Below are 24,211 nucleotides of genomic sequence, written 5' to 3'. Positions count from 1 at the left end.
ATAACTACGCCTGTAGTTGAATTGCTGCACGCTTCTTCCTGATATCGATTTTCGGATAGCACCAAAATTTTGCGCTCATCGGTACGCAACATTCCCAGAGAAGACGGGATTATACGAAATCGTTACATTCTGCCATTTCTTTGGGACAGATTCTACATCCATATCAAACAAGCTAAATAGAAATCCAGTACAGTAATTATACTATACGTTTCAGCATAACCGTAGGCAAACGGCAAACACTACGGCCCACTAGGGCCAATCAGAGCAACGGAACGAGGCACGTGACAGCTCTCTACAGAAGGAGTGCACTCCGAGTATAGGCTAGTCACGTGCCTCGCTCCGGTGCTCTGATTGGCTCGCTGAAGGCGTAGCTATCGCCATTTGCCAAGTTCTACTGAAACGAACTATAGCAGTTGCACCTCAGGGAAATTCCCAGAATCTGGGACATTGTCGGTCAAACTTTTCGGCAGAACTGTTGAATTGCAGGCGCCGCACTTGCAGTTTCATTGAAAGACGCTGTCATTATCCTAATTCCCTACGTTGGAAACCGAAGCAGCAGCAATTCCGTGACCTAGAGTGCACGGCGCCATATTTCTTCCAGGTGTCTCGCATTCTTTCACCCGTTCCACCGCAGCCCGTTCCCTTCCTCCATCGTTTTCCGCTTGCGAGAAAACGAACATACCAACAGCCCACACCCAAACAAGTTCTTTCTTTCACACAAGAGGATCCAGAAAAACCAGGCACAGGACCGCCACCATCCCAGCCAAATAAGCTCGAAGACTGTCCGCAAAAACAGCCAGACTCACGCCGCGACTGCCCTAAACAATCGCCCCGCCACAAACCCAGAAACCGAAACACAGGGACCAATGTAGGGCAATGCTCGCGTGTGGTTTTCTCTTTCTCCCTTAGCGGCGTTGTTTTTGCCGCTGCATTGGCAACGGACGCCTTTGGTGTGCTTATAAATAGGTCCGCAAATGGCGGTACGCACGTTTGAAAAGTTGCGCGTTTGTCGAACTCTCCTTCCAACCTCTCCTCGCTCTCTCTCTCCTGATACCAGGCTATCTGGACCGCCCTCCACCACCCCCGAGACGAGCGCTGGATCGGTCAAGGCGAAGGAAGCGGGATTAGGGGGAGGGGTCTCTGATCAGGAAGACAGTGGAGCAAGTTCACCTCCGCGCGTTGCCCGTGGGGACGAGACGTCTATAAAAGGCGCGTAGCCACCAGACGAGCGCTGGAGTCTTCCACGGCGCTTCGGAGCAAGCCATGAAAGGCCTGGTAGGTGTTTGGCCTTGAACCCTCGGGCTCTCCTTGTTTCCTTGCGGTTCATTGTGTTCAGCGTTGGTGTTAGTGCGCTACCACTCTCGATTGACTCGTTTAATAGGAAGTGGCACAAATAGGAGTTTGTAGACAGATATGAGAGTTGATAGAAAAAGAAGATGTCGACCCTGTGTTGTTGGTGAAAGAATCCAAGCAACGCTCCCAACGGTTTCCACTCTAAGCAATGGTGTCTAGTTTCTGAGGGCAGCCATCGGTCGCCGGGCATGCAACAGCGCTCGGAAAAGTGCAAACCCTCGTTAGCTCGACGAGCCTAAAGTGGGCAAGCGACCTCACATGTCCACTGCCGGCTCGGAGAGTTGCGTGTAAAATGTTTATCTGCCATATTTAAGAAGTCCTGCTAAGGTAATGGAGTGCACGACCGCATAACGAATCCAAAGTGTGCAGTGATACCTTCGTGGCTAATTGTGGGTTCGACAGCTGTCCTGTTTTTTTGCGATATGCTGCAAATACTTGCTAGAAAAACTTGTCCTCTGCCGCTATTGGATCAAGTGTCATTCGAGTTTTCAGCGTGTAAATTATTATGAAATTTATTTATCCCGTCTGCAGTACGCTTCGCACATTGTACTTTCCGCGCTGCAATGGCAATAGTCGTCGTTAAATGTAATCGAAACGGCGCTGTGATTTTTAATTTGCTATGGACCTTATGATGCAAACTGTCAGGTCTACGTCGTGTTTACAAACTAATGCTCTGCACCGACCAAGATAGATGTCACAAAACAAACAATTATGTACGCGTAAGGTAAAAAGTGATGTCGAAATTCTCATCTGCTTTTCAGCCTAAGAGGCACCGTGATCGCTCTTTCACAGTGCGGTTGCGCTTTTCGTGACGCACGATGACTGTTATTAGAGCAATATTTTAGATAGCTTTGCATTTTGACCTACACCAAACAAAGTTGTTTTATTTCCGTATCACTTTACCTGGAGTGATTAGCACTTCATCGACTTGGTAGCTGGAATTACCGAGGCTATAATAGATTGGTATCTGAAGTGACATGCAAGGAGAATGTCGTAACAGTCAACGGTCACAAACAGATTATACGCACTAACCCCCAAAAAACAGCAAACAGGTAATAAAAAAAAATTAAAAATTAATAGAACAAAAACGATGTATCAAGAGACGGCGACTGCAAACCGAGTTTTCGCATATATAACGCTTTTGAAGGAACAAACAAGTTCTTGGTGTTGTTTGATACCAGCATGGTACCAGGTCAGCTAGGCAGACAGAACGAAACGAGGAAGCATGTTTCCATTTCTATTTTACATAATCCATTATTGCAAATGCCTGATATAAAATAAGTACAGAAAATGTCGTAAGACAAATAATCACAGCCCAGATTTCACTCCCAATTTTTTTTTTAATAAATCAAAGAGCAACTTTTGGGGAATGTCATATTACGCGTACCTCGAGGTACCTGAATTGGAGTTGAATTTTGACAACAACCTCGCATCTCCATCTAATGACAACACTCGTGATATCTAGCAACGTGGTCTCATCTGGTATTGCTTTGGTTGGACATAAATTTCTAATGAGCTCACACGTCAAATTCCTGTCAATAGAGGCATTTCATCGCTAAAAAGAGAGATAACTTGTCATTCATCCCATCAGGGACTGCGATCAAGACCCTTGTGTTGCCTCAATCTGTTTCACTTTTTCTTAACCTCGAGGTTTAAAAAAAAGAAAACTTAAATCACTTTCAATCTACCGTTTCCACCTTCTCAGTTGCTGTTGACATATTCGACATAACTGGGTGTTTTCGTTATATCTGTGGCATTGAACACTGCCCAGACACATACACCTACAACCCGAACTCACTCGCCCTGCGTGCTTTTTTGTTTTTGTTTCGTTTTTCTATCTCTAGGTGCTAGCAATCTTTGCGAGCTGTCTCGCGGGCTCTGTCCTGGCCGGAGGCTTTGGAGGCGGCTTTGGTGGCCACGGTTTCGGGGGTGGCTTCGGCGGCGGTTACGGTGGCGGTCACGGCGGCGGTTATGGAGGTGGCTTCGGTGGACACGGAGGATTCGGAAGCAGCGGGCTCTTCTTCGTCAAGGGTCACGGTGGATATGGCGGTGGGTTCGGCGGCTTGGAAGCCGTCAAAGGGCCCACTTACTTCGTGAGCACCGAGCAGTACGTGCAGAAAATCCACAGCGGCTACCAAGGCAAACACGGCTGAACAGCAGAAAGGTAGGAGCAGGAAGTTCGACTTTGCTTGAAATGAAGGCATTATTTTTGCTTCTCCTACAGCTATGTAATGTTTTTTTGTTTTGTTTTTTGTATCTTGATAGTTTTTAATTAAGCAGCTGCACTAGTGGCAAGCTTGTATGAACCATGCTCATTTTTTAAGCTTAAAAAAAAAAAAGAACAGATTAATTGCAACAAGCGATTAGTTGCAGGCTGAACACATTTAAATTTTGTGAACATGTTTTACAGTTTCTGGAATAAATTGTTGCACCTAATCTCCTGAAAGGTTCTCTAAGGTGCAAGGACTTTCTGCTTAAAGTTTTCCTGTTACAGTGTGGTTATTATACTTCAACAGCGTTTATCTAATATTAGCAAAGGCAATGCTCTCTTTAAGTTAATCTATTTTTCTTCATATTTCAATCTTTATTTTATTGCACCAATAATGCACCTTGCTAAATGTGAACGGCTACACGGTCTAATGCCAATATCCACGTTCTGCGACAGTCCTGTCAGTCAAAACATTTTTTTCTTGGCTTTCTATTTTGCCAATTTCTACTTTTTTTTTACATTATTTTCAATTAAACTTATCTTGTGTTTATTATCGTCACTCACGGCAAACAGTGATAATGCGCATTTCAGCACTTAAGTAATTTTCTAGTTTTGCTGATAGCCTTTCGGGTTATCTCTTCTGTCGTATCATTCAAATTGTGTCGTATAATTAATTATTACCATTGAGACAACACTAAGAGCAGTATATATTAGTTTAAAAAAAGATGTAAATTCAGATACATACAACACATAAGTATGATATTGGTGTTTATGAGCGTCATTTACATGATTATGTGGAAGAGAATATGTCGGTGGCTAATCTGTGCGCTACTGGTGTGACAGTTGACGCATGTGTGTACGTTTTTGTCTACAGCAAATAGAAACCTGTTCACATCAGCGCAAGCTCAAGAAACAGTCAGGAATCAGCTTCGTCGGAAGCCGACTAACCGGTAACACGGAGACGACACGAGTCCGGCGAAGCCGCTGGTTCTACCTTCAGACCAAAACGTCCACTCAGCGACTTCGTTTTACTGCGTAGAGGACGACCACACCGCTTCATCCCCCGTCGTATCTTCGTTTCTGTCTCGTTCTCATTGTACATACGGTTGTAAATAAAACATTCTGTTCTCGTCTGTCACGACATGTTAACCCAAACAAAAATGTCTACGTTGTAAGATGTATTCATTTGTTGCGCGACAGGTTTTCAACTCTCTCATTTCAGTTTAGTGGAATTATCAACTTGGAAAAGAAACTACTTTATCAGGTGAGCAGCGTTTCGCGATAAACAGCATGGTTGTCGGAGAATCAAACAAAACTCAAATGCAAAGAAAAATATTTGTTCGTTCGGGCAAAGAAAAGAAGAAAAAAAAAAAAACATCGCATAACGCTGGCACGACCATTTTTTCCCGAGAAAGTACGAAGAGCAATTGGGCAGAGGATACTTGGACTATGCCTAAAGGTATCGGAGATCAAAGATCGATATTCTTAACTGCTGATAACTAATTACTTTTCTCTCTCTCTCTCTCTCTCTTTCTCTTTCTTTTTAGCTTTTTGCCAACTAGAGGTCAAAATAAATCACTGTGGGTACCTGTTGATTACAAAACCATTCATTTACATCTTGACACACAAAAAAAAAAAAATACTTCCTATGCCTTCTGGTGATTTGTGAATATCTGATTTCATCTAACCTATAGGTGTGTGTGCTTAGCTGGAAAAATTAGACTAGGCACTGTTCAAACTTAAATGCTTAAAATGCAGGGTTTCTATATTTTAAACCAAACTGTATGCGATGTCACGTGAACGCACAGGCATGCTGCGTGCACGTGCAAATGTGTACAAAGAGGGCGATGAGTAACATTAGTATTATATTATACAACCACTATTTCTGCGAAAATAAAGATTACAATCTGACACATGAGAGAAATGCGATAAGCCTAAATCCTCAAACAAACGCTTTGGTTCGAAAAGTAACGATAATGACCAGCTAACCAGCGCTAAACTTTTGTGGGCAGCTATCAAGCACGTTCTTTTCGGCAGCGTCCTTTATGTTTAACTCGCGTTCATTGTCTCTATAAGAATTCCAAACGAAAAAAGGCAGAGTTGGGGTCTTCTTTTTTTCTCTCTCTCTCTTTTTTTTTTCTCTCTTTTTTTATTCGCTGCTAACCGTCAAATTTCGTTGCTCTAGCTGAGACTGAGAATTTACTCATGACGCAGCCGAGAAAATCGTCGTCACCCACGTATCTGATGAGGCCCCTGATGCAATTCCAGATCTAAGGAAGTGTCTGCAGTGTCAAGTACCCAGCGCCTACAGCGCGAGTCTGGAGACTCAGATATTTTACGCTCATCTCCCACTCTTGCCGGTTTCAATTTTAGAGGGGCGCAATACCGGCGGGCATCGAAGCAGTCACTACTGAGTAATGTACCGTAAAGATTTCAGGTTAGTAATCGTATATAACTTGCCGGATTGCGTCTCTAGAGCGAAAACATAAGGCATATCCAGAAAATAAGTACCGTTGGTGCATAAGTCCCGTGAGAGTATTTGCTTCTGAGTTGCGCATGCGCAGTTGTGTCGCCTCATTTAATAGTCGCTTACTGACGCCGTTTTGAAAGACTGATGATACCTGAGGTTCGTTGTGCTTAGCATTAATCCTGTCTAGGTGAATAGAACGAACCGCCGACTCCGTAGTCCGGTCTGTGCTAAGACTTTTGAATGCGACAAAGGTCAGACCATGCCATAAAGGATTCATCAGCAAATTTGCGAAATTTACATACTAACCGGAGTGAGCGAAGGAATGGTGCGAAAATGGGTTAAAGGATTAAGGCCCCAGAGTGTTCATGGTGCCTTGCGAAGCTGCAGGTGGTCTCTGGTCACGGATGATTTGGTAGAGGACGTGAATGAGAAAGTTCCAGAGAAGCCACGCCACGCTTTGCAACTTCTTATCTTGCAACACATGTCCCTCAAGTTTCCAAATAATTACTCCCCTAAATCGTTACAAAATGCTGCGGTACCACAAGCTATTTTCACGATGTACATATACCATGCATGTTGATTCAAGACGCAGGTGGCAGACTTCTATGAGGAGGGTATTGAAAATAAGCGGACATTTCACGAACAACGTTTCTTTAGTTTCTTATTTCAAAATAAAACTGCCCTCCTGTACGCGCCTTTGGGGCGAATTTTAAGTCAATTTCTGTTAGTAAATTCGTACTAGACATGTTATCTTCTGAACACTGAGAAATGTAGCGCCTATTTTTCACGTGTGGAGTTGGATCCTCACGGACAAGGTTTAAAGGGATTTTCAGGTCGAAACCGGAAGTACTTAAAATTTTGCGCTCGTCACGTCAAGGGAGCCTTCATGTAGACAAACGTCATTTTTATTTTTATATGTGATGTCCCAATACTAATTAAACCTTTCATGAGCACGTCTACGAAACTGCACCCCGAATTTCGCCAGTGTAAATAGCTGACATATATAGCTGCTGCGTGACGTCACATAACGCAAAGGATCGTCGGATGGTTGGGATAGCAAGCGTTGATCGATGGACGTCTTGTATTTTGTTTCGAGTTATGAAGTCTCCTATAGGGTGTACCCTATTGAAATTCGTCTCTTGCAATGCAGTTCCCAAGCGTGTGCAAAAAAAAAAGTTGTACCTTTTAGCAGGATATTACTCGAAAACAGCCGTTAGCTTCGAGCAAACGTATGCCGTTTCGCGCATACACAACTGCGACGGCCACCGATCGGACAAGAAGCGCTTGCAAAGAGAGGGATGCAGATTTTGCCTCTGAAGCTGCATCAGGGTCCACGAAACGGCATATGGGTCCAGATATCGGCGGATCCACTGGATCGGTGATGCAACTGCGGGTCGTTTCTTTGGAGGCGATGCCCTCGGGTCGAAGGTAAACGGCAAATCGTTCAAAATGAATGTAACATTTCTAGATTGTCACTTGACTCGGACGAGCTTGGTGAATAGTAGTCACGCGCCATTTTCACACACTGGTCAAACAGAATCGGTCTGCATGCGTGCTAAATATAACAAGGTGGAGAACTGGGCCAGTTGGTTGACGTTATACATGATGGGGAAAACAGCTCAGAAAACACGGACTACGACGAGTCCTGTCGTGTTTTGTTCCTCTTTGTAGTCCGTGTTTTCTGAGCTGTTTTCCCCATCATGTGCTTAATATAACTTTTGGCATCCTTTCAAGATGGCCTAGCTGTTCGTTTCGGTTTTGGCAACTCGATTGATTCGATTTCGGCGAGGAGTGGGTGGACGTAGTTGAATATTGTTGGCACAGCATCACGTACACCTCAGCTTACGAGCCTTCTGTCCACTTAGAGCTCCGCTCGTAGTTCTCTTCTGTGAAATCATTGCTGCATAAGCGGGATCTAGATCTTGACGAGTAACCAGTAACACATCGCACGGCGACGATCCATTTTGCTCGTCGCTGTACGTCTCGCGGATCGCAGGTGCTGCCCTGTGGTTGTGGCACCCAACCGCGCAACAGAAATCTCACCAATCCACGAAACAAGTCGAGCACAACAACAAAAATGAAGCACGCTGCGGCATTCACTCGCAGGCAAACGACAAGACGGAAATGCTCGCTTTGCGTTATGTGACGTCAGAGCTTCAATGTTGCCAACGAAAGCACGTTTACGCTAGGATGCCATCAAAGCAGTTTAAAATTCAATTACTCACTGCAGAAGGGCATATAAAAGGCAAATATTGCACGGACGATGCGTTTCGCCGGGCAATAACAATGATATTTAATTCTTATCACGAACACAATATTTCACCGGACAATCCCTTTAACAGCCGTCAAAGCCATCATGCTAATAAGAGAAGAAAGTCACCTCAGTGACTCTGACGTCGTGTCGAGTAGCCACACCGCAGTGGTCTGTTTTTTTTTTTTTTTTCATTCCATACTGTAGTTAGTTTTCTTAGGCGAACTATGGGGGGGGGGGGGGGGGGGGGGGTATTCGCAAGAATGCAAGTCTTCAAACGCCACGAACTCTGCTTACGCGACACAAAATCAAATCAAGTTCGAAACGAGTGAACCCACTTCCGCCTCGTCTGAAAACACAGCGAAACACACTTTAGTAGTCGCCGACTGCCTAAAGAACAAAGGGCGGGTGCAAGCCCCGTGTATCTCATCGCACCGCAGTCAACGAGGCTAAGGCATTAGGTAATAAAACAGTAAGAAGCGTGAATATGTCAGTGACTCTAGCGACGTGCATTGTGCCACCACGAATCATGAACTATGTAAGTTCGAGCGCGATCGTGCCTGAAATGTAGTTTGTGCAGCCGAGAAATTGCACTTACGGTATTCTAGTTGCATTTTTGAATGCCTCAGTGAAACCTTCCCGAGTGGGACACTCCCCTGTGTTAGCAAGACCAGCCCCACCAGAGCGATGTCCATCTTAGAGAGAAAGAATGAGAGAGAGAACCAAATGTAACTAGTTCGAATGACTGGTACCAAATGAAGCCGTCTCAAGCTGAAACTGTATTAGACGGTTCAACTGCCTGTTAATTTTTGCTTAGTGTGTTTATTTTTTTAAGTAGCAGTAACATATTTGCAAATATAACAAAAGTATACTATTCATTCGAAAAAATTCGCTTCTTTTCACACACACCGACGTCTGCACGCCTGAATCCTAGATTGTCATTTCACTCCTTTTAAAACTCACCTCTTGATCCCAAAGAAAAAAAGAAAGTGTAAGCTGAGTCTCCCTAAAGGACGTGCTTTCTTGTTATTTGCTTTCATCTGCGCGAAATTATGAGGGAGTCTTAAGGCTCAAACGCATGTGTGAGAAACCACCCGAAAATTAAACTGAAATTGGAACAAGCGAAAATTGCCTCAAGCTGTTTCTGAAAAACGACCCCATTTGTTGCACGCAGTCTGCAAATATGGTTTCGGATATTCGCAATTTCCATAACAACCAAATATCCTCGAGCGTTTTCTTTTTTTCTTTTTTTTCTTTTTTTTTCTTTTTTAATGGCGTGGAATAGTTTCTTTGTTTTCCAATTGTTGTGGGTTTCTTGGCTGGTTTCTCGCACATGTGTTCCAGCCTTTATTCCGTGAAGCGCAAACTACCTAAAAACAAAATTGCAGAAGACCGCAAAAGTTGCCGTGACTGACGGCATTTTTGAAATACGTGCATTATAGGCATCTGTTTTTAGTCCATATGCTTTAGAATATTTGCTTTAGGTGTTTTGCTTTCAGTAGAATAGTTGTAGGAGATTCGCTCTAGGAAATGTGTGAAAGGTGCCTACTCGCTGCCTCTCGTACGCGATAGCGGGGTCCTGCATCCTTTGCTGTTCACGTGCCGCTGCTGCCCTCGGTCTACTCTGCTTAGCACGGCGCGATTGTCATTCCCACTCCTCAAACGGAGAGCGAATATTTCGTGTCTGGCATAGCCTCCTCTACACTCACAAAGCCTGGCAGTTCGACGACGGAGCCATAGAGACCCGGTCGCAGATTTGGAGCGCGAGGATCTGGTAGAACAGAGCATTTCTCGGGGAACCTGGACGTCAGCGCACAGCTTTTGCAGCGGCGAGGACCTGAAACACGGTTTTCAAACCCGACGAGAAAAGAAGCGGTAGCGCGAGCAACGCGAAGAGCACGAGCGGACTGTCCATCGCTCGGAAGAAGTGTGCTTCGGCGTCTCGCCGCAGCGGGGTGCCCGTCACGTGGCTCTCCTCTCATCCTTGTCTGCCGCTCTACCTTTTCAATTTCGGCGGCCGCTTCTCGTGGCGATCTGCCAGGCTTTGTCAGTACAGAGGAGGCTATGGTTCTGGCCATGTCTATGTGTGTGTGTGGGTGGGTGGGGTGAAAGAGTGATAGAGCGGCGGCGCTATCACTCTTTCCCCGCGATCACGTGTGTTTTTTTCGTACGAACACCACCGGATTTCGGCGGAAGGCGCTAACAGCTGTCACTGCAAAACATATCTGGCCATTACTCGTCCAAAACAAACATCCGCTAACCAGCGGATATTTAAACATGCACTTAAACAGAGATAACTGAAACTGAAATAAAACAGTGAAGGAGAAGAAAAATGGGAAGGGGAAATTTAAGATCGGCATGATGAAAACAGCACTGTCCTGTAACGTCCGGTGTCCCGCAGGGGTCAGTGCTAGGGCCCTTGCTTTTTCTTATTTATATTAACGACTTACCTAGCTGCATTTCTTCATCTATAAAACTTTTTGCTGACGACTGTGTTGTTTATCGCAAAATTCTGGAACCTGCTGATCATCATGCTCTTCAGTCTGACCTCAATAACATTTCATTTTGGTGTGACACCTGGCTAATGAAACTTAACCCTGCTAAATGTAAGTCAATGAGAATTGCACGTCATTCAAATTACATCCTACCATGTGACTACTTACTTAACCGTGTTCGCCTAACGCAAGTTTCGTCCTACAAATATCTTGGCATTATCATTTCTGCTAACCTTTCATGGCAAGATCACGTCAACTACATCACTAGTAATGCTAATTGCGCACTTGGTTATCTACGGCGTAATTTTTCTTTAGCCCCAACTAACTTGAAACTCATACTTTATAAAACTTTAGTGAGGTCAAAGCTTGAATATGCATCATCAATCTGGGACTCTCATATTAACTCCATTATTCTTCAAAAAGAAGCCATTCAAAACCGTTCCGCGCGTTTCATCTTCTCAAATTACTTTCAAACTGCCAGTGTCACTTCCATGAAATCTAATCTTAACTTACCCGATCTTTCATTGCGTCGTAAACTATCTCGTCTTTGTCTCTTTCACAAGGTTTATCATTTCAATTCTCTACTCAGTGACTCCCTCTTTCTGCCACCACCGTACATTTCTTCCCGCAGCGACCATCAGTTCAAGGTTGGCATCCCAAGCAGCCGCACCAATTTGCACTTCCACTCGTTCATTCCCAAAACCTGCACAGACTGGAACCACCTCCCCGCCTCCATCCCTTCAATCACCGACAGCGACCGTTTCAAAAGCGCCATTTGCAACCATTTTTAGTAATCTCCCTGCTGTGCTTATGTTCATGTTGTATTTTTTTTTTTTTTTTTTGCTTCACCACTCCTCTTTGTAATGCTTCGGCCTTGAGAGTAAATAAATGAAATGAAATGAAATGAAACATACGGAGCTAAGTAAAAAAAAAAAGACCATACCAAGATTTTTTTTTATCTAGTTTTTTTAATAAAGTGATTCAAACTTTCTCAGAATATTTTTCCCGATATCATATACATCTTCCATGTGGAAGATGCGATGCCCTTTAATGCATGTTGTGTTCTTGTACCCCTCAACGCAACAAATAAGCCCACGGAAGCAAACAGGAAACATGGCAGGTGTTATTGCGAGGTTTTGTACCCTCTCGATGCTCATAAAAATCTGGCAAATTGTACTTCCCTTTAATCTAGGAGATCCCGTAGCACCGAAATAAAACATAAACGGATTGAGCGTATTATGTTCGGAGCAGTTGGTGCGCTGCCACTTTCGAAATGGAATCGCCGAGTTGTAGCCCCCGTGCAACGGATGGTCGCTTTTAGAACCTTTCGTTCTTTCTTTTTTCTATGATTTCGTCCTAGTTTCTGATTATGTACTTCCCCTTGAATGAAAAAAAAGGCGGGAAGGCGAGAGGAAGAAGGATGGGTTTGTCAAGTCAGCTCCAAGAGCGCTTCCAGCTAAAACGGGATCGAGGAAAAGTGGCCCCCGAAGATATATGGCCGGCGGCTGTTTATTGCATCTCGCCGAACGTGTTTGGTGTTGTGGACGCTATTTTTATCAGCGTATTTAATTCCGCGTACAAGAAAAGTCAAGAGTAAAAAGAAGAGCTAAATGCTGAGATGCGCTCGCATCGCAGCGCCTCTTTAAAGAAGGGGCACAAATATGGGGAGGGCGAAAGGGAAGGGGGAGGGAGAGCGGCGTTGTGAGTTTTGGAAGCGAAGCCTAAGTTTTCCCGAACAATCCGACTCTTCGACAGGATGACGTGATATATATAAAAGGAAATTGATTTCGAAAGGCACTCGGTTGTGACTGGCAACCTACTCCCGTTCGTTCTTCCTGAAGACGCCAGCCTTCTGCACACTGACACGCTCACTTTCCTTTGCGCCTCTGGCACTTTGCTTTCGTCGCATCACTCTTCCTGTTCCGCATTTTCCATAAGCACTATTATTATTCCTAACGGCGTATAGTATGCCCTACTATACCATCCTCAAGTGGGAATACGTTACCTAAAACTAACCTTGCTTGCGTTTCAGAGGGTCAGTCAGTGTATCCTTTCCTCAACGCGTCCGTGGCGGTTGTAATGAAAATTCCAATCCCGCATGTGGAATACTGGCACCTGCCCGTACCCCTCACCATTTCGTTTTTTTGTTAAGGAATAAATTGGCAGGCGGGCATCGCTGAATAACTCGAGACTTGTGACTGAATCCATCTTTAAATATTGACAGATATTATGCCTCCTTACGGTCAATCGAGGAAATGTATAAACAGGCTGTATAGACGGTTTCTCTTTTCACAATTCGGAGTCTACTCGCGCAAACTCGCAGTCCGTCGAGCGAGTTCTCGCCACTTGCAAGACTGAGAAAACACCAATGAGCAATTTGATAACCTTGCGCTGTACAGGTGCAAACACGTTCGACTGTCACGAGCAGAGGACACTTCATTGTGAATCTTAACAAGTTGCACAAAAGAGCACTGAAACCGTCAAATCGAATCATCAAAAGTTTTTCTTTTTCTTTTGCGTGGTATGCGATGCAATGCGGTGCAAAGATTCCATGACCACGAAGTCTGTTCAATTTTTTGGGCGAATAGCTGAGCTTCTGTAACGAAAAACTCAAAGTGACAGCTCAAAGCTATACGTGCTCAAGTTCTCCTCATATCATGTGCTCAAGTGTATCTCTAATGTTTACATTCCTGAAGGTAGACGTTTGGGTGTGGAGAAGGCAAGCTGCAAGAACGCACCGCCCTTAATTTAGTCCCCTCATTATTCGCGTGATATCATCGAACTATGTTGCATATACATGTATCACCTGGCGGCAGTTTGTAGAACACCAATAGGCACGCCTCATATCTTCAATGTGGACTGCTAAAATCAAAAGACGTTTTCGCCTAACGTATCTTAGCAGCAGGTGAAAGCCCTATTTGAACGCCGATTCTATATATATTATGGATACATAGATAAGATGCTTCTACTGAATAGCGCGAAAAGGGCACAGTGAGAGCTCTAACATGCGTTATGGTTAAGCGATCAAGACACAGCTATGTATGGCACCCGTGCAAAAAGTAACAGCCCATATTTGCGATTAAAACAGTCCAGCCCTGGGAACTTAATTGTCACTGAGCGAGAAAAGCAGAGGCTAAACGTACGAGCACGCGGAACAGCAGCTGTCAGAAGCCTGTCTGCGGACGGGTGTAGGATGAGCCAAACGTATTACTGCCCCCCCAAACACATTTTTCATACCATACCGAGACGTCCACGAAGCGTTCCTTCGAGAAACTAACAAAGCCACCGACATCCGCGCGTCAGGGGTTAGTGCACAGGCCGTCTGTACACGCATACCTCCTGACTCACTGACACCACTTGACGCCGTAGTCTACGCGTGAATATTCAGCGAGGTCAAAGAAACGTCCGCTGACGTATGCTCACGTTCAACGCACGCGCGCGCACGCGCGTGAAGCCGGCGGGATCTTTATGCTCAACCTAACCAGACTGGTCGCACACGCCCCGACACAGACACAATCATATGCGCGCAAGTTCAGGGGCCAAGTTCAAAGCCCACAATATCTAAACACGAGCACGCGGGTAAGAAAAAAAAAAAAAAAAGGAAAGGGACGCACAAACTGCCAACTAAACGCAGGGAGCAAACGAGGCTGTTTACGAAGGCGGCGGCAGTCTGGCACGTCTGCCAGCAGCCTTCGGGGACGTTCACCTATACACCGATCACCACTAAGCTGATAGTGCGGCGGAAGCTACGTGCTAGTCTGACCGCTCACACGTCTGTCTTCTGCCACGTGATCACGCTCCCGCCCACACCTAAACGCGGAGAGCGGGATAGGGGATGAAAAGGAGGAGGTTGGTTGGTTCGGCGACCGCGTAGCTCCCACCGCACTGTCAGCTTGGGAATGAGCGACACCGCGAATTTCTCACGGCGGTATGCGGCGCCCGATAAGGTGCGGTTGGGGCCGCCCACTCTCGGCGCGTTTAACAAGATCCGCGGGCAGGCGCACCTCGCAGACACTGTACTCAGACCCCGGGCTCGGCTCTTGGAACGTTCGGAGAATCTGCGACCGAATTCGCGCCGACAGAACTCCCAGGGTTCAGAGATGGAGGCCTCCTTTGTGGGCAAACGAGCCCTAGTCACGGGAGCCGCTCAAGGTACGTACCCTCGGCACAACATGTTTTTTTTTTTTCGCTTTGTAAAACAGCATGTCTATGTTTCAGTCTTGTTTTGTTTTTCTTGTTTTGTTTTTCTCGTGCGTACATGCGTGCGTGCGTGCGTTTTACGACTACTTCACTTCGACAGTGCTTTCAACGTTCTTGATAATATTTCTTTCGTTACAACGTTTGCAGGCAGGAAGAGTATCACAAAGTTTATAAAACTTCTGCTTTCAGAAAATAATAAATAACATTTCTCTATTTTAAAGGAGTATATACGAGCCCAAACGCATGGCACAGCCCCCTGAAGTTGAGATACTGCAGTACATAGGTATTGTTCCAGGCGAACCTAAAGGAAGGCCTCCTCAATATGTGCAGATCTATCTTTAATTTGCGAGCCTTCACTCGTACGTGTGTGCGTGTCCGTGTGCGTGTGTGTGTGTGTGTGTCTCTCTGTCTGGTCTGACTGTTTTACGGCCATTTCACTTCGACAGCGCTTTCAACCTTCTTGATTATATTTGTTCGTTACAACCTTTGCAGGCAGGAAGGGGTATCACAAAGTTTATAAAGCTTCTGCTTCAAAAAATAGAATAGATATTTTATTTTATGTGTGAGTTTAAACGCATGCCAATGCCCCCTGAAGTCGAGATAATCGGTACAATGGTATTGTTCCAGGCAAATCCTCAATATGAGCATGTGGCATCTTTAATTATCGAGCCTTCACCTCGCGCGTCTCGTCATAATCTTAGGTCCTTGTAGACATAAACCCCCTATATATTATCTCATTCAACGTATAAAACGTCCAGTGAACTGATAAAAAGACACTGGGTAGGATAAAGAAAATATATGTATGGTTTTAATTGCAAATTACATTTTTCGCACTTGGCATCTACTGAACAGCATTAAAAAAACGTTTTTTTACCAAAAATGTTTTAATAAAACTTTACATCACTAAGACCGAAATGGAACGTAGAGATCGAAAACCTTTAAATGCGTGCCACAACCTGGGGTAGAAAGTTTGGCTCTTACCCCTGAAAACGTTCGAATGAACACAATGTGGTTTGTATCTTTGGGTCGATCACAAAATATGCCATGTCGTTCCTGAGACTCGATTTTCCCTTGCAATATCTATAAAACTCGTACTTAAAGAATATTTTTAAAAAAATTATTCAATGTTTGTTACGAGGTAGCTCTTGTGTTTGCATGTTTGTTTGTATAGCTGTCTGTTTCTTTGTTGATGTTTTGTTTGCTTCTTTGCTTCTTTGTTTTCCTAACACAAATTCCATACTTTGCTGAGCTGAAGATATTTTTCGTCGGGGAACGCACGATTTCCTCTTTATCTAGAGCGAGACGATAAGTCGCATTGTTTCATTTTCTCTCCACGGCGGTCGCCAAACGCAATCGGTTGCGGCCAGAGTTCCGCGAACTGTACAGACTACTGAGACTTCCGTATAGAGAGGGTGGGCGAATGGGCGACAGAGAAAGGGACGGGGTGTATCACAAATAACCCTTCTTGTGTCCCAGTGTTTAAACGGAAATTTAGGGGAAGTCCCCAAGGTGGAGTGTTGTGTGCGACGGCGTTCTAAAGATGTGTTTGAAAAGAACGTGGTCCAGGAACACCATTCCTAAGAACGCAGCAAATCAACCGTTGAATTTTACACTGGTGTAACTAGACAGGGAACTCGTTACATTTTGGAGGACACAACAAGCGAAGCAACTTTCTTCACCGTTAGCTCTATAGCCACGCATATTTTAACTGAACTTGATATATTCTTGAATTTATGTTAGAACGTTTAAATTAAAAATCCCCTTGCTTTTAGCATTTTTTTTATTCTTTCAGACTCAAGAGATGCAAAACAAATATTTTGTTGCATTTAGCTTTATTCTATCTAAAGGAGATTCTGCACATTTTAGTTAAAATTAAATGGACTGAACGTAGTAGATGTAAATTTTGGTTTAATTTCTAAAACTCTAACGGTAATGAGCGCCCCCTTTCCGACCTGTGAAAGTTGTAATTGGAACTCGTTCCAGAAGTAAGGGTTAAGAAGGAGGCACGGGCTTTTGTTATTACTTTTGATGAATGTGTACAACATTGTTAGAAAACAAAGAGACCTAATGTTTCTCTCTTTTCTGGTGTACATATTCTTATGTACTCCATACTACTCGAGCAATTTCATCCGAGCTGGATCCTACGCCAACAACAATGACCGGCCTACACCGCAGTCAGTTGGCTGAAACCAGTGCTGTACATTTCCCAAAGTATAAAAACAGCAGCGAAAGCCACTTTCTCGTGCCTCTTACTTTTCGAACAGCCTCCTAATACGAACTGTCTTGGTTCCACATAAACGCGTGAACGAAACAGTTCCACTAAGATGACACGCCGTTTTAATACATCCGTGCATTTCTAAAATTGAGATACGATTATTAATATTCAAAATGAAGGCAATAAACGAAGCAAAATTAATCTTGCATATATCGGGAAGGTTATCAGCCTCAAAACCAATCCTAACAAAGAAAGTTTCAAAATCAAGTCCCGTGAATGCAGCGCGAATAGTTGTTTGAATAACGACGTGAAAAAAAAAGGGCGTACCAGTTGCAGTTCCTTGGAAATTGTAATGACCTCCCGTTCTAGTTTCGCCGATGCGACATGTAATGGCAATGCTCCTTCGTTCTTTCATTAAAAAAAAAAAAAAAAAACGCCTTCCGATAACTTCCTTGCCTATAACTTTCGTTGAAACATCCTGGCGGACTGTATTGTACTGTCCGTGGGCTGCCGACCTCCGGCTCACACTATTCTCGTTGTTTTCGTTATTTTCAATAAATTTGGTTCGTAAATCAGGGATGGGAAACTGCATCGCTCGAGAGCTGGTGAGATGTGGAGCAGCTGCGGTCATTGCGGTAGACATGGACAACGAAAAACTGCAGGAACTTAAAAATGAGGTGAGTGAGTACGGCGTTTTGGTAATTGCATCCGTCTACTTGTCCCTTTCCTCCACCATCAAATGAAAGGAGCGACTTTTCCTCTGCCTGTCGAATGGCGCCATGTTATGACTGATTCGCATTCTCGTGCAGTCGCTCGGCTCCATTCACACAGCTCGTTGAAGAATAACATTAGGACAGGTCGCCACGCACGGCACCACTATTCTTTCGAAGCAAAATTTTTAGGCTATATATATAGTATATATACAATTAGTCTTGTCCCAGACATGCATACCTTATGGCGGCTTAAGAAATTTGCCATGTGCTGGACCGATCGCCTCGTTAATTCCATGGTCAGTGAGTGAGTTCACGGCGTATCAAAATAACAAAGATGATGAAGCAGCCCCTTATAAAAGAACGAGTGCCAAGCACAACGTTTCAACATTCGTGTGGACATTAAAATTAAAAGTCGGAGGCAATCATAGAAAAGGGGAAGCCAAACGCCCAAATCAACTGTGTTGCTAATTAATTTGTTGTCAACTTAAGTGACCTGTCATCGTTCGAGTAAACAAAACGTATATACATTCAGCCTAGGTAAGCTTTCCCGTGATTTGACAAACATGGCGTTGTTTGTATGCGTAATTAATTTATGCGACGAGAAACGTCCTTCAGTGATGCTGCAGCGGCGTCTCTTCGCGGCTAAGCCCGCAATTATTGTCCGCGTCATTAGGTGCCCGGCATCGAAACAGTCTGCGTCGACTTGAGTGACTGGCACGCGACAGCGGCTGCCCTGTCCAAGGTCGGAGACGTGGATCTACTCGTCAACAACGCCGGCATCACGAAGCTGGACCTCTTCGGTGACATTCAACCGGAGACAGTGGACAAGTAGGTCCCCGGCGTTTGGAGTTTTCGAGGTATAACAGATCAGAATTTAGTGAAGATCCTTTCCTTCCAGGCGATCTTTGGTATTATGTTCTTTGTTGTTGTTGTTTATTGTTTTCATGATTTTTTTTGTTGTTTTTGTTGTTGGTGGTAGTGTTTTTGTTTGTTGTTGTTGTTGTTGTGATTGTCGTTGCGGTGTTTTTTCTTTCTTGCTGTTCTTATTGCTGTTGTACTTGTTGTTGTCGTTGCTATTTATATTTTGTTTTGTTTTTTTGCCTCAACCATGTGGTGTCAAAAATATACAAAAGAGACAATGAAAAACATGATAAAGATCACGAAGCTGACTGTCGGGCTCCATCCCACAAGTCTCTCTGACTTTAATGAACTAATGAAGATTATTATCATCATCATCATCATCATCATCATTATTATTATTATTATTATTATTATTATTATTTCGAAAAACGTAAACGACATTAGCCAAGAGCACGGAGTGCCTGCAGAATTGGTCAATTTGTGTTATACTTTTTCTCCTGCGCAGGATCTTCGCCGTCAATGTCAAGGCAGCTATCAACGTGTCGCAGGTTCGTAATGCTATCTTCTTTCTTAAATTTATGACGCGCTTATTTCTCCCTTAACTTTTATAAATCGTCCTCGTATACGGAATATTTGATCTGGTAAGATTTCTGAAAGAACCCTTTCTAAATTTTGGAGCATCCTGTGCTCGCCACGTCGAGTGTGTGTTTGTGTGTGTGTTTTTTATCTCTTTGTAGCATGCTTCAATATTCTTGTATGTGTAACGGGTTGAAAACATTTTTTTTTCATACCAAGTGCTACTAGCGACTGACCAAGCAAAAGTCATTAAAACATCTGTCGTAAAAATTACTCGAGATGTACGATCGCTCGCGCCGAGGTACGAACGCCCGTGACCTTCGAAAAATCTAAGAAACTATTGGTAGCAAAAACGGCACATACTCAGTTTCACGAATTGTGAGCAGCCAGAGCCTATGTTTCAGCACTATTAAAAGCGCAGACGCCTGCGCCTATCTCTGAAAGTGCTCCATTCTTTTTGCAAGTACGGGCGCAAAGCAAGTATTTTCTGAAGCCCAGCGTTCATACCCCCGCATTCCACAACGCTTCAAGGAACCCGTGAGGTTCGACGTAGACACCCTCACCCTTCAAACGGTACGCGTGTAAACGGCCCTTAACAAACCAGCAAAATACACCAAATACCTCTTGAAGTAGCCTCAACACAGTCTCCTAGAAGATACTTTCAAACCACAAACGCGTTCTCTTGGTGCCCATCTCGTTGCCGTCTTTTTCCTCCCGTCAAGATTAAATTCGTCTTTATACCCGTAGAGCATAAACGTGAATCCGTGTGTGTTTACTCTTTTTCCGCTCCCGCACTAAGAGATCGACATCGATCTGTATCGGGAAAGCAACTGGCTACAACTGCCTACTTCCTACATCCTTGTGCATCCCGTGGAAGTGGAAGACGTGTGATGCGCGAAAGGTCGGCTCATTCTGCCATCTGCGTTCCAGATCTGCGTGAAGACCATGAAGGCCCGCGGAGTGCCCGGAGCCATCGTGAACATTTCCAGTCAGTCCGGAATCGTGGCTCTCCCGGAACACTCCGTGTACTGCGCCAGCAAAGCAGCGCTCGATCTGCTCACCAAAGTGATGGCACTCGAGCTCGGACCTCACAACGTGAGCCGCGTTCGCCAACTTGCCTCATTTTTGGTTTCTGGCGACTAATCACCCCCCCCCCCCCCCCCACACACACACACACCAACAAAAGCGAAACGGCACGACGTTGGGTTTTTGTATAGTGGTTAAGACGCAGATGTTACCCCGTAAGGAATGTTCATCGTACGGCGTGACACAAAGAGACAGCTGAACAACGCAAGGCAGACAAAAACCTCAAAACACAGGCTAGTTGCCACACGGCTGTTCTCAACAAATTTCCCAAATGGCAGCAAAACAATATTTTATTTCCCAGCTCCGAGACGTTCTCTCCCTTCTCTCTCTCTCTCTCTCTCTCTCTCTCTCTCTCTCTCTCTCTCTCTCTCGCTCCTTTTTCTAGTACTTGTAAGTATGGTTTGAATATACGAAAATTTGCGAGAGAAATGACACCTTGACATGTTGTTTCGTCCGAATTACGGCCCCATGAAGGTTTGGCCAGACAGTATACCCCCTATGCCCATCAGAACGCCCACCTGTCTAATAAATCGGGCGCCAAACTTTATTTCAGATTCGAGTGAACTCCGTGAACCCTACAGTCACCAACACAGCCATGGGCCAGGCCGTCTGGGTAGCGTCCGGCAAGGCCGATGAAATGAGGGCCAAGATTCCGCTGGGCCGTTTCGCAGGTACGACACCAGGCAGACCTGGTCAATGGCCAGCCATTGGCCAACGTTTGGTTGGTGCCTGGCCATGAACCCAGGTTTGCTTACAAACATCGGCACATGTCTGGCCACATTTAAAGTTGTAGGCATGTCGCTCAGGCTACAATACAGCGGTAATGAGTGGAGCGTTGTTCTGTTATGAACTTATGATACCTTGTAGTTTGAAATAACATCCCTGAGCTTATACGCGCAATCGTTAAGAGCCGTTCTATCCTATTTCTTGTGTACGCGGTTTCAGAGGGCAAGGTTCGCAAGCACATGCGTTTCTCCTTTTGTCACTGTTCAACACATGAAAACACTACAAACAGTGTAGCGCTTGCATATTTGAAGAAGGGAACTTTTTTCCCGAAACGTGTGTACCTAATAAAGTTTCTGCTGCTAATCAAATTTCTCTCAAAGTTTGTCAATTCTTGTTGAAAAATATGTTAAGTGCATTCAATAATCAAGTAGTAAATTTAAGTACTCCTAAGTCGTTTCTTTTAGTCGGGATGGGAATAATAATGAACATTTTCGAGCAACACCCTAGAAAGAGCCCTGAAATTGAAAAAGTATATAAGCATGTCAACATTTTCACCAAAAACCTATACTCCATTTCACATATGTCCGCAGTAAAGACAAAGGCCCAGCAGAATGCTTCTGGTTATGCGAGAACTCGTGCATATAAGGTATTTTCCAAAGCCACGCACTCGTGCATGACTTTGTCAGCACTGCAGATGTTTATGAGATGGAGTATATATTTGTGGCCGCAGAGAAACGAACCAATCTCTCGTATTTCTTTTACATTCAAAGCCGGCTAAGTATTTTTTGTTTTGTTTTTTTTCTTTTTCAGAACCAAAAGAGATTGCGGATGTGGTGTTGTACCTTCTCAGCGACCGGTCGTCTATGGTTACCGGTGTTGTACTTCCAATTGACGGCGGATATACGACATGTTAAATGCTCAACTTTGCCTCCCGGCTTTACTTCCTCTGCATCTTTCCGGCCATTGATAACGTTGAAACGAAATTAGCTGGCGTCTCTGTTAGCCAAAATTGAAAAAATCGACAATATTGAGGCATGAATGTGGAATACTTACGCGAAATAAATAAAATGTGTGTTATTTTAATGGTATATATTAGTGGTCTCAAACTCATTTGAGCGTGGGGGCCAGATAGCCCACACCCGAAAGGTCGAAGGTCAACGTAAATCGAGGGGGAGGGGGGGGGAGGGGGGGGGGAGGTGGGTTAAAAAATGTTAAAGAGAAGAGACCTCGTGTTCTGTGCTTTCTATGACTCACACTTCTGCCAGTGACATCTTTAGATTTCATTTGTTTATATGACTACGTTTGACCCTGATCTGGTGTGATAACAGTAATTAAGATGACACCACCCCGCCAACCTGCTAACATTTTTAATAGAACAAATAGTAATTACACTGTAGTTGGCGTTGCTCAGTTCGCTCAGGAATTAATTATGCTCAACATGTCTCTTAAAAAACAATCAGTTAATTTGACAGTTCTTGCTTTTCTGGCCGATTTTTTACTACAACTCTGAACAAACACCTGCCTATCTATTTTATGCGGATATTTTTTTTTTTTTTTTTTAAGGTGATAATCCCGAGCTCGTAGCTTTATCCTCAGAAGTTGCTTCTTCTGATAGAGAGTTCGCGCAGCCTATAGGCATCCTTCAACGAAAAGCTCGCGATTGTAGCTATAGTAGCGGAAATGTTGAACATTACAGAAAACTAAAAAGCAAAAAAAAAAAAAGGGGGCAAAGGTACGAGTAATGTTTCTCGGTCTATCGTGGGGTGCTGCGATGGCTGGAGGGTGGCTTCTTTCCGGTGGCTTCAGTGATGCTCACGACTCGGTGGTTGATTCGGGTGACCTCGCCGCCAATTCCCCGAGCTCTTTCGGTTAAACCCTTCCGGCCATCCCTACAGTACGCATGAAGTAGAAACCATGGGACCGTTAAAAGAACAGAGCCACATTTCGAGCGAAAATGAATCGGCGAGATGAGATCACGATGTCGCATGCCATTTCTAGCGCTCGAGACATGGGAACAGGGACTTGTAGCCGGTCCCCTGCGGGCTTCGTCCCAGCGAGTCGCGGGCCGCGTGTTTGAGACCCCTGGTATATATTGTAGCAAGCACTGTGAATAGAGCGTAATGACAATGAATCCCCATCGCTGCTTCTGTGAAATCTAAGCGAGACCACGCACACGTGACACAGAGCTTTGGTAACCCAGGAGGAGACACAGTTTAGGTGCACCGCCATGGCCTAGTTTCTTAAGCGCGAGACAGATGCGCGAAAAATCCATACGATCCGACGTCCGATCCGGCAGTACGACTGCCTGATCCGAAAAATTTGGTCGCTTCAGACGTCGGATCGGCGATCCGACATGTGTCCAACGCGCCAGATAGTTTTGCACGGCGGACGGATTGTCGGATGCGTCCAGCCATTGACAGCACAGCTACAGCGCGAACGTCATGACGACGTACTGGGTCTGGGGGGACGAACAAGAAACGGGACGGGCGACGGGAAGCCGGACGCGTGGATCCCGCTGACACATCCGAGAACGATGGCCCCGGCAAAGAATGCACGCGCTAACGAGAACGAGCTTCTAACTTCGCTCCTGTCAGCTAAACCATCAATCTGGGACCAGAGATCTGGTCCCAGATTGATCCCAGATCTCCAGCGGACCTCCGCTGGAGTGCTTGGATCTCCTGGGCGGAGCCGAACGGATAGTCGTGTCGCATGCAAGGTCGGAAGCGTGTGTCTCAAACTGTCGCGTGCGGCGATTCGGAGCGGCGTTCGGACTGTCGGATCGGACGTCGGATCGGACGATTCTGCCGTCTATGTGTCTCGCGCTTTAAACGTGTAGTTTCTTATAACTTCATCGTGTGCCTTATAACTTTATAAGCAAACTTTATCCTGTAAAAACCAAATTTGTCGTTAGATGTTCAGACAATATTAGGTTAGCCTGCCAGAGTTATCCATGACCCCTCTGATTGTTTCTGGCAACCAGCGGAAGTTTCGAAACGTTGCTAAAACCCGTTAACAAAAATTACGTGCGAAATTAAATTCTAGTAATGCCCTACTTC

The 24,211-nt window shown here is 44.8% G+C and overlaps 1 protein-coding gene across 1 annotated transcript; it reads left to right on the top strand.

Annotated features, from left to right (window-relative positions):
* Positions 1-14,768: 14,768 nt before the first annotated feature.
* On the top strand, positions 14,769-22,240 carry LOC8034553 (L-xylulose reductase). Its single transcript, XM_040220546.2, has 7 exons — positions 14,769-14,930; positions 17,770-17,870; positions 18,580-18,734; positions 19,273-19,315; positions 20,274-20,438; positions 20,983-21,100; positions 21,966-22,240. The coding sequence occupies exons 1-7, from the start codon at positions 14,879-14,881 to the stop codon at positions 22,067-22,069; spliced, it is 738 nt and encodes a 245-aa protein (XP_040076480.1). The 5' UTR covers positions 14,769-14,878; the 3' UTR covers positions 22,070-22,240.
* Positions 22,241-24,211: the final 1,971 nt, after the last annotated feature.

This window comes from Ixodes scapularis, unplaced genomic scaffold (genome assembly GCF_016920785.2).
Source record: "Ixodes scapularis isolate PalLabHiFi unplaced genomic scaffold, ASM1692078v2 PGA_scaffold9__187_contigs__length_104089568, whole genome shotgun sequence".
Lineage (NCBI taxonomy): Eukaryota > Metazoa > Arthropoda > Arachnida > Ixodida > Ixodidae > Ixodes > Ixodes scapularis.
This window is presented reverse-complemented; position numbering and strand designations above follow the sequence as displayed.